The 11,574-nt window shown below is 32.4% G+C and overlaps 1 protein-coding gene across 4 annotated transcripts; it reads left to right on the forward strand.

Moving 5' to 3' along the window:
• The first annotated feature begins 7,661 nt into the window (after positions 1-7,661).
• Positions 7,662-11,329, forward strand: LOC106342267 (E3 ubiquitin-protein ligase MBR2-like). 4 transcript variants are annotated; one of them, XM_013781145.1, is made up of 7 exons: positions 7,676-7,848; positions 8,018-8,092; positions 8,653-10,201; positions 10,272-10,328; positions 10,439-10,540; positions 10,614-10,754; positions 10,847-11,329. In XM_013781145.1, the coding sequence occupies exons 3-7, from the start codon at positions 8,741-8,743 to the stop codon at positions 10,997-10,999; spliced, it is 1,914 nt and encodes a 637-aa protein (XP_013636599.1). In that variant the 5' UTR covers positions 7,676-7,848; positions 8,018-8,092; positions 8,653-8,740; the 3' UTR covers positions 11,000-11,329. The 4 variants fall into 4 exon arrangements, 3 of the variants coding, with proteins under 3 accessions (XP_013636600.1, XP_013636599.1, XP_013636598.1); XM_013781144.1 differs by having other exon boundaries at positions 7,677-7,848; positions 8,018-8,143; XR_001269807.1 differs by lacking the exon at positions 10,847-11,329 and having other exon boundaries at positions 7,662-7,848; positions 8,018-8,143; positions 10,272-10,352; positions 10,614-10,667.
• The last annotated feature ends 245 nt before the right edge of the window (positions 11,330-11,574 follow it).

Here is an 11,574-nt window from a genome sequence, read left to right on the forward strand (position 1 = left end):
GCCTAGCGAGTTTCCGAACAGGGATATAACCCGACACATTGAAAACTTAATTAATGGGTCTTTGAATGGATATTTATTTTTAGCTAGTTATTTGAACGATATGGTTTATTCTGATTGGCAAATTGGCAATAATCTTTTGTTTAGAAATCAATATTTGATTGGCCTGAATACTTTTCACAAGAATATTTTGTTTAGGTACCAATATTTGATTGCCTGAATACTTTTCACTAGTAAAATAATGTGTTATAACCACGATTTATTTCGTGACTGTAGGCCAAATATTGTGGCTATGTGAAACTTTAGTCATGAAAAGCCACAAAAATATAGTTATATGTTCATAGCCATTTCAAATAATGTCTAATAGTGGCCGAAAAGCCACAATTTTGTCACGACACATTCATGGTCCACATTTTGAATCATAGCTAATATGTGACTTTTTCTAAAAAACAATATTTTTTTTGAAAAATCCCAAATTAAATCAGTTTCTAATTTTTTTATAAATTAAATTCAGTTTAAAATTTAAAATTGGTTTACACTAAACCAAATAAAAGAAAATATTAACCTAATCCAAACCAGAAACTGATCTAAACCAAATCTTCATGGCCGCCTATCTTCACAGCTTCTATGCCGCCTCCTCTGTTCATGAGCGCTGCGGCCTCCTCTGCTCATAATGGCTGCCGCCTCCTTTTCTCATGACCGCTATCGCCATTTCTGCTCACAACGGCCTTCTCAGCTCACGACCAGAAGCTCTACACACGACCACTACCTTTACCAAGAACAAAAAAATCAGATTGAAAACATAGAGAGAGAGGTTACATGTGGAGACGTCGTACGAATGAACCAGCGACAAACCACCCACGAACCACCGTCACGAGCTTAGCCATGAACCTCTGCTTACATCCAAATCCGTTGTCTTCCTCAAATGGTGCAGAGACAAGAGAAGAAGTAGAGAAAGAGATGTTAGGACATTTCCAATGGAAGACTATTTTTTCCTTTATATTTTACTCTAAAGTAGAACAATTCTACTATATAGGTGAACTAGATGATGATCCGCGTGCATGCGCGGGATGAGTTTTTATAATAATGTTTGTTCATTAAAGGTTTTCGGCTAACACAAATCACCAAAACCAAATAGGCAAACATCGATTGTATGATGACGAAAGGAAATTAGGTTTTCTGCTCTCGATTTATTTACTAGTGACTCTCTATAAGTGATTTCATTTTCTACCTCTATAAAATTGTGCTTTCGTTCTTGTCTTTGTTTCATTGATATGGTTTAGTTTCTTTTTTAACTTTTTATGAACTCGGTGAATAACATAAGTGTCAATTTAAAAAGATGGACATCCGTAAAAAATAGTTCAACTCCAGATACATATCTAAGAATCAAATTTTTGAAAAAAATCACCGGCAAACAATATTAACAGGTTTGTGTTCGAATCTAATATATCCAGTTGTTATAAAATATAGGTGCATACTCAATATAAATGTTTGTCTAGTATATATTCACCAGTTCGGTCTAAAAATCATATAATTTTAGAACAACAAAATATATTACTTATTTTATTAGCCTACGCTTTTGAGGTTTAGTTACTTAAGAGTATACATATAAAATATATATAAATTATTTTACCATTCTAGTATATGTAAACTATGTATAAACTAAGAACTGTTTGATTTATTAAATGACAAACCAGAAAACTTATAATAAATAGTTCAAATCTCTCATTTTTACAATTATAATAACTAGATAAGGTATTAGGGAGAAACAATATTAGACGAATGATCAAATCTCTCATTCTTCTAACAAACTCAAAAGAATGTGACTGGAATCTTGTCGTGATATTTCATTAAAAGCTTTTTAGAAATAAAAATCAGGACTAAATTATTTAATGTGACTGAAATAATATATATAATGATTCCAATATTAAAAATCATTTCGATTTGAAGAAGTGTGTTTCTGTGATTGTCAGGATCAAAAGATATCAGAAACCACTTATTTAAAAAATAATTTGTATACATAAAAGTATATACATTAGAGTAAATCAAAACAAATACTTTTTGTTAATTTACAATCACGGTTTTAGTAAATAAACCAAAATAATCATTTTATTTACTTTATATAGTATAAATTAAAATTTATTGATATTGACATAGATATATAGTATATTTTAATATAAATATTTACTATTGACACTTCATACTCATATGATTTTTTAAACATTTATATATTTTCTATAACAAAAATTTTAACCGGTAATCACAAAACTATTAATTTGTAAATATATAAATTATTAAGATATATTTTTATACAAATTTTTAGATATTAGTATACAAATTTTTCAATACAAATTTCAAATTAAAATATTATGATATATTTTTATATAGTATATAATTTATTTCAATATATATATATATATATAATTTGAATATATATTAATGAGACTTCATATTCATACGATTTATTAGGGTTGGACATTTTATCCGATACCCGAACCCGTATCTGAATCCGATCCAAAAATCCAAACCGAAGTAACAAAATACCCGAACGGTTATGTAATTGGGAGAGATTGGATATCTGAATCCAAACGGATAATATCTGAATCTAAACGGATAATATCCGAACCCAAACAGGTAATATCCGAACCGGAATGGATATCCGAAGTTAACCAAACATAAGTATACTTAACATTATATTTTTAGTTTACTTCTCTTATTTTATTCAAAATATTTATATTAATGATGTACATTGGTCAAAATTACATAATATACATATAATTATGGACCAAAATCATTTGCTACTCACTTAAAATACATATCAAGCTCTTATTTCTTGCATTAACCAAAGTTGCATCTAAAATTTCAAAACAACAACTAAATTAGTGTCTTTCTATAAAATTTTATCTCCAAACCTATTAATAGTTTAATCTCTTAAAAATTAGAAAACCAGTTAAGTTAACAATATATTTAAATACAAAAACATAAACAATGTATAATTTATTTATTTTTTCTTCAAAAATTGAAATATCGGAACCCGACCCAAAATATTTGAACCCAAACATAAAATACCCGAACCCAACCCGAAGTGTAGAAATACCCGAACGGGTTCTATACCTTTATACTTAAATACCCGAAAATCCTAAATACCCGATACGAACCTGAACGTCTATCCGAACGCCTATCCGAACGCCCACCCCTATATATGATCATTTGTACCTTTCTTGAAAAAAAGAAGTTAAACCATTGATCATAAAATATTTAATGTGAGATTTTTACCAGTTTTAATAATTTATAGTTATTTTGAAAAAACCCAAAAAATATAGCATATAAGAAAAAATCTAATTTTTTTATATTATATGCTTAATGTGATTGTTTAATTTTTTTAATATAATATAAAATTAAACAAAAAGAGAGAAGATAGAAAAATTGTTATCAAATATGTATTAGTCATAATCATTAATTGTCATATATATGTTAACCGTATTAGGTAATTCCGTAGCTTTTATTTGAGGAAAGAGAAATATTATTTTGTACACTACTAATTAATTTGATAGTTAGTTTAATAAAAAGCATAGTATATGTTTATATGGACCAACATATTTTTCTAAGAATTCCCAGAATCATCTTCGTGATGGCACGTAGCTGCAAAAATATGTTGTAATGCTCCAGGATTAATATATAGGGGATTTACTCGAATGGTATGTTTCTATAATAGAGTTACCTAGATTAAATGGATAACATTCTTCCATATTTTCTCCTAATTATAAAAGCATTCCATTGGAGAAAATTCACCTCTATAATAGAGTTATTCTATTGTACTCTATTTTATAGTAAAATATAAAAGAAAAGTAGTTTTCTATTGAAAGATGATTTTAGTAAACATATAGGAGAAGAAGAAAGAGATGAGAAAAATATTGATTTCTTAAATCTGAAAAAAAATAAAGAAAGAATAAAAAAGTAATTGTGTGCAACTGTATATAGAAGAAAAAGAGAGACATGAAAGGAAGAAAAACAAACTGATCTAGACCATTAGATCAAAGCTAATCAATGGTCCATATAGCAATCATGTAATTTGTGTAACCAATAAAAATTAGAAGAGGTTATTGATATATTTAGTTTTGCTTTTAAAACTTTTTTTATAAAATATAAATATTCTTGTTTTAATTTAATATGTATAATTGAAATATTCATATAAAAATTTATTGATTATATTTATTTTTGACTTATAATTTAATTTTAGTGATATAAATTGTAAACTTTAAGATTTATGTATAGGAGTTAGAGATGATATTTTGGAAAATAAATGTTGTTTTAGATTTAAGATATAAGATTAAAGTTTTAAAATAAGTTTGAAAATTATAAATATTAATTTTACATACACTATTGTAATTAGACTTGTGTATTTAAACTTAAATTTTTGTGTTTTTGATATAAGGAATTAATTTCAAGTATGAGGTTCAGGGTAATATTTGAGATTAAAATTTTTAAATATTAAATTATAGTTTATATTTAAGATTTAGTGTTTAAGTTTATAGATTTTAGATTTGGTATTTAGATTTATGATTTTGAGTATAAGGTTTAGTTTATAGTTTAGGGTTTTGGAGTATAGTGTTTTGAGTTTAGATTTAAGATCTTAAATTGAATTTTGAGATTAAGTTATAGGTTTAAAGTTATAATATGAAAAGATTAAAGTTAACATTTTTGATTAGAGTTTAGCTATATGATTTGGGGTATGTTTAGATTTAGAGTTTAAGGTTTGGGGTTCAGATTTAAGATTTGATTTTTTTTAATATATTAAAATTTGAGTTTAAATTTATTATTTAAGGTTATAGTATGAAAAATTAAAGTTTTAAAGTTTGTGTTTATAGTTTAAGGGTAAAAATATATTTAGGATTTATGGTTGTAAATAGCAACAAATAAAATTTGTGTAATTTATAAATAGCCGCGAAAAATTCTGACTATTTGATGGCAAAAATATATTTTTGTGTACTGTCACAAAATATTTGTGGCAAAATCATAGCTGTTTTTAGCCATGTTTGTTATCGTGACAATTTCGTAGCTTTTTTTCCAAGAATTTGATAGGAATTGCAATGTTTATGATTTCGTGGCAAATTGATAGCTTTTTCATTGCCTTTTTCAAATAGCCACAAAAATTTCGTAATTATTTTGTAATTATAGCCAAAAATTTCTACTAGTGTTATTGTTACTATGTAAATTCCAATTTTTACACTTTTATATAAAGAGATTTCGAAAATCTGTATTGTGAGTTTCTAACTTTCACATTCATACATGATATCAACCGATTAAACATTACGAACATATTTATTTGGAAAACTGATTGTTAGCTACATGAATGATACATCACCACATGACTATACATCTAGACAAAATAAATATATAATAAACTACACGAACTATATAATTCAGATAATGATATTCGTGAAGTATTATGTGTTATGCATTAACATCATAATCATCATTCCATTAGCTAAAAAGTGTGTAAGATTTAGAATTCAACATGTGATAAGAAGTCTGTCAACCAAACTCTTAAAAAGGGACCATAACACACATACAAAAAAATCAAAAAAAAAAAAAAAATAAATAAATTAAGCATTCAAATGCAACACTATATAACCAAAAACATGTGAAAATATATCAAAATATCATTAGAAGTTTTCAGATTACAAGTCTGACATATTTTTAGTTATCAGAATGATGGTGATGTAATAACATAACACATAATTGTTCAATGGTGTTATCATGTGAATCATATACTTTGTGTAGTTTTTAATACATTATTTTGGTCTATATGTGTAACCATGTAGTGATGTATCGTTCGTGTGGCTAGCAATCTTTTTTTCTATTTATTTTGCTATATACTTTGTATATATATGCATCAAACATTTTTATATTCCAAAAATAAAAGAGTGAAATTACATTTAATTTTCATAAATAAAAATAAAATTGTGTATGAAATATGTTTTAGTCTTTACAAACCCAAGAAATTATATTACTTTTAGTTTTCATAAACTATAGTTAAAATATAAATTGAACATGTTTGGATTTTATAAAATTAAACCAAAAATTCATTCTAATTTTTTTCCACACATAAAAAATAGGGAATTTGCACTACATAACCTAAAAAGTAATGTTAATTAGGTATATGAAAATCTACGGTACAACCTTCAAAATTCCCAAATATATCCCTACAAAATAAGTGATGGATTAAAAAATAACAAAAATGTTTCTTGGTTTTTGCCAGAAAAACTTTACGAGTTCTTACTTCTTTCTTTAAATTCATTTTCAATTGACAGACATTATCTTACTCTTGCACAGTCTGAACAGTACGAGAAGAGTAAAAAATCTTAATTGTCTTCAAGAACCTGCAGTTTCTTCCATCTTTTTCAAATGGATCCACTTCCCTAAGAGAGACGCCTCCATGGATCTCCTCCGCAACTTCCGTTCGTTTGCTCAGCCCTCTTCTCCTTGAATCAATTACTCTTTTTCATGGTGGCGGTGCTCTCTTCTCCTCAATCGTGTCTCCGTCCTCCGACGCGTTTCCGTCCTCTTTCCGTTCCACCGACGCTTTCGTTTCCTCTTGTGCCGCTTGAATCTCTCACCGCTTGAACTGCCAGAACCACCAGATCTTCCCAACGTACTCACCAATCTCATGTTTCGTGTACTTTCCGACATTTCCGACACATTCTTCAACCTGTTTCATAAACAGCTTTCTGAAAAAATCAATATCGGAAATTCCCTTTTCCGACTCCGACTCCGTGACCAGGGATCGTGTTGTTCTCTTTGTGACCAGTGACCACTGATGGCCCAACCTTTTTCTTTAAAGATTTGTATCCTGCAGTATCTTGATATCTGACATACAATCTTTTATTAGTTTTCTTATTATTTTGTTTTGAACATCTATTATTAGAAACGTAAGGATTGATTTGTAATTTTAGCCCATTTCTCTTACCACTTGTGCAAATATTTTTGAATTTTGCACAGATACCTAATTACCGATATCATTTTGTATATACACCCAAATGACTCTAAAAAATAATATGCATCACCAGAATGAAATTTCCACCTAAAAGTTATATGTTTAAAAAATCAAGTTATGGGAGGGGGCGGGGGTCGAACCTGATCAATTGTATTTTAGACTAAAAGATCATGAAAAAGATAAATAAATTGATTGCAAACAAAGAAAAGTCAGATTGACCAAAATTTATATAGCTACATATAGTTATGAATTATTTGTAAAATGATAGACTCTCTCTCTACAAACATGATGAGAAGATTCATAAGCTGATAATCTCTGTGAGTAGAAAATTTAGGGTAAATAAATTTCTGAAGAACACATGTCATCTTGTGTTTATTTTTAGTTGAGAATCTAATGGAATTAAAAAAAAGGAAAGGAAATGAAAAGATAAGCATTCAGAAAGCAGACCAAAGTTAGATGGGCAACATAAGGAAAGAAACCAAATCTGTTGGTTTAGTTTGGTTAAATTCAAAAAAAAAAGAGAGGAAAATTAAAAACGAGGGACGTGTGAAGAAGCAAAGGCTAAGAAGTTGCCAGCTTGCTGTCTCTTCTTCGACATTTTAATTTATATAAGATTTAAATAAGTTTTTGGTGGTATTCGTTGATTAAGGCTAAGCTATTCAGTTCTCCTCTTTGGAAACTGTTGTAATGACTGACCCCCTCCTTCATGACCATTTGCTTTCTTTCTTTATTTTTTCTTTTTATAAGAAAATATATATTTTGGAGGGGGGTGATATCGTGAATTAAACATTGCCGTCTCTTCCTAATTCCTAATAATCCTCTTTAGAGCTTCCTCTTCTCTCTGCAACAAAGCGGTAGGTTTCTCTTCTCTTCCTCTTCCTCTTCCTCAAGCTTTGTTCTTTTTCTGTCTCATCCCAAGATTAGTTAGATCGATTATGTTTTCTAGCTCTTGTGTATCTGTTTGTTTTCTTTTTGGGTTTTGATTTTGATGTTTCTGGGTTTTGTTGTTTATTTTCCAAGCAGGATCGTAATCGGTTTCATCCATTGTAGCTCTATATTTTGAAGGGACAAATCATTTGGAATTGAGCAGAATCTCTGGTGCGGTGAAACCGATTGCTCTAAAGTTGGGTCCTTTAGATGGGTTTTAAGGTCCTGGTGATGCCATCTGAATAGATCTCTAATCTACTTTGTTTGTTTGGATATAAAGCTCTCTCCTTTCGTTTATTTGATGATATTATGATCTTATGATTCTGTCTTGTGTATTGTTTATCTGACCATGCTTTATCTTCAAGCTGTGGTCTTTATTTTCTTTTCCTTTTCCTTTGCCTTTACCTTGCTGTTTGCTTCATCTTGGGACTTGGTGATACTTAACTTCTTTGGTTGCTGATTTGTCAACCTCTGTAGGTGTAATCAAATTGATAGTTAATTCAGCTTTTGTGAAGGCAAAGTTTATGTTTTTTTTTCTGTGTTAATATGCATCTGCTTCTTAGTGTTTCATCTTGTTAAGAACTCATGTGCCATATGTTTGTTCCTAAACCATTACCTTTTTACTTCGCCAACTAATCTACGAGTGTGTTTATGAGTTTCTTTTCACAATTTAACATTTTCTATGACAATAACATTTGTGTCACTGAATGATTTACTACTGTCTTTTGCAGTCTCCCCATTAGGCACATTGTTGAGGAACAAAGAAAGTGTCGTGAGTCCTCTTCTCCCAAGTGTAACTGTGGTTAAAGTTTAGCCGAGATGCAGGGAGAGAGGGCCAGTCTCGGCTATTTATCAGAGTCCTTGAACTTTGAGCATGGTTCTTCCTCAAGTAATGGTGTGATAGACCACTGGGAGAATATTCACGGTCTTGGTGATAACGACTTGCAGGACTACATGATTGCAAATTCCGAATACCCCGAGCAACATAGGTTTAGCCTCGGCGAGGTGGCTAGCTCTAGTGGCACGAAGAATGAAGCTTCCAGTCACAATGAGCAACGAAGAAATGAAATAATTGATTTAGACTCAGATTCTGAACAACCTTCTGGCGACATTCAGCCTGTTCCGAATGTCAACCTGAACGCAGAATATATTGAACTCGACGAGGATGATAATCTGGTTAGTGAAGCTAACGGATCAGGGACCAGGGTTTCACAACCTGGCAGACCTTTCGAAGAGACTAGTGTTAGAATAGGTTCTTCTGTTGATGGGCGTCGTGCTTCCTGCAAGAGAAAGGCTATTGAAGGCAGCAGTAGTGGTCAGTCTTCTTTTGGTGGTTATGGCGATTTCCATCAAGGAGAAAGTAGCAGTTCGTGGACCCCAGCTTCTACCGAGTATAGGCCAGGAAATGGTCTAAACATATCTGGCCCTCGAGGACAGGTCTCTGCTACTGCTTCAAATTTTCTTGGTAATCCCTCAGAACAGCAAGAAACTGTAAACCCAGCTGCCTTTTCTGCGGGAACTGTTGTCAGGCGACCTGTCCCTCCATCGCATTCGCAGTCTAGCTTATCAAGACTTGTACCATCAGATCAACAACACCTGTTGGAGTTAAGACATGGACAATCTTCAGGAAATGTCTTCTCCCGGAACCCAAATCCTCCTGCTATGAGCGTACCGCCTGTTTCGAGGAATATGATACCACCGTTTCAGTGGACTGAGAGCTCACTAGCGGGTGAATCATCCAACTCTACCACTGAGAGAAATAATCTTCATCTAGACGAAACCAGGTCAAGAAGCATAGCAGCAGTGAGTGTTCTAGAGAATCCCTTGCTTAATCCAGCTCCTGACCTCAGGAGTGCATCCGGAAGTCAGAGTAGCAGAAATGCTAACCTGAGTATTGCATCATCAGTATCTGGGACAGGCTCAAGCACAGGTGTTCAAGCAGCATCTTCTAATCTAGGGTGGACGCCTTACCAGAATTTACCACATCACCAAAGAAGAAGATCGGAACTTGCCCGTAGGTCATTGATTTCTTCCCTTTCTGCAGATGCTAGATCTGGTGAACATCATCATCCACCACTTCGTTCGTTGGCTCCTCCTGCTCCTCCGGATGGGCTTGTGCTTCAGCCTGGTGGTGGTGATAGTAGCCAGATGCATAATCGGGCATACTCGAGAGCAGGTCTGTGGCTTGATAGACAAGTGGATAGTTTGGTCGGGGCTCCTCAATCTTTAAGGGCATTGGCAGCTACAAGCAGAGGAAGAAACAGACTTATGGTATCCCAGGTCAGTTCATACAAGTTGTATTGTCATGAAGCGGTTAACAGAACTGACATTGAGCTTCTCTTTGCAACAGATGCAGAATATCTTGGATGTCATGCGTAGGGATCCGAATCATAACTTGCGGCTTGAGGTTATAAACATTTGAGATTGCAAAGTTAATCTAAAATTAAAATTGGACTTTGTCTTTTCTCTGTCTCTGTTGAACTTGACTTAAATAATGTGAATTGCTTGATTGTGCAGGACGTTATGCTTTTAAATCAGTCAGGGATATTTGATGGGGCTGCTGGTATGCATGACCGATATAGAGACATGCGGCTTGATGTAGACAACATGTCATATGAGGTAAAAGCCCTAACAAACCATACAATCTTTTTCGTTAAAACCTCACTCGCTCCTTTTGGTTCATAAACCTTAGGAACTGTTGGCACTAGAAGAGCGGATTGGAGATGTTTGTACGGGTGTAAACGAAGAAACCATATCAAACCGGTTGAAGAAGAGTAAATACAAAAGCAGCACAAAATCTCCACAAGATGCAGAGCCATGCTGTATTTGTCAGGTACGAGTTGCTGCGCAATCATAATAATAACAAGAAAGGTCATATTATTTTTATTCGTGTTGAGTATGAATGGTGAAACTTGGTGGGTGTAGGAGGAGTACTCTGAGGGAGAAGACATGGGGACGTTAGAATGTGGGCATGAGTTCCATGGCCAATGCATAAAAGAATGGCTGAAACAGAAGAATCTCTGCCCAATTTGCAAGACGACAGGCTTGAACACAGCCAAGAAGCGTAAATTAGGATGATTGAGAGCTTTATTTTTTCTTCTCTTTTTTTTGTATTTGTTTTTTTTTTTACAATTCAGCTGATGAACAAAAAAAAATGAAAGAAACAAAGAAGACACCCTCAAGCTCCCACCATTGCAGAGCCTCTCACTGGAAATGCCTCCACAGGCAAGTTGGTCCCTTTTGTTTGTTCTAGTATTTTCTTGCGTATGCATTATATGATCTGGCTGGTACAAAGGTTTGTGATTGAAGGTAGAGAGAGAGGGTGACAGACAAATGTTGGGACAATGTAATTGTTTTCCGTTTCTGAATTGGTATGGATAATTTAATTTACTCATTTGTCAGTTAATATTTTATGAAACTATTGAAAGTAGCAGAAAGTTGCGTCAGCAAAGTTTAGAGTACCTTTGGATTATGATAATATTGAAAGCCCATGGTCTCTTGTCATAGTGGCTCTCTCTTTTTATTTCAAACTATAACAAGTTCAAAATATAAGACCTTTTTACAGGAAATAAAAGAGAAGAAATACAAAGCTATTATCCAGAAACAGAGAAATGGTAATCAGTGAGAAGAAGACCAAAAGCGGACTAGATCCA

The sequence above is a fragment of the Brassica oleracea genome, chromosome C4, assembly GCF_000695525.1.
Source record: "Brassica oleracea var. oleracea cultivar TO1000 chromosome C4, BOL, whole genome shotgun sequence".
Taxonomy (NCBI): Eukaryota; Viridiplantae; Streptophyta; class Magnoliopsida; order Brassicales; family Brassicaceae; genus Brassica; species Brassica oleracea.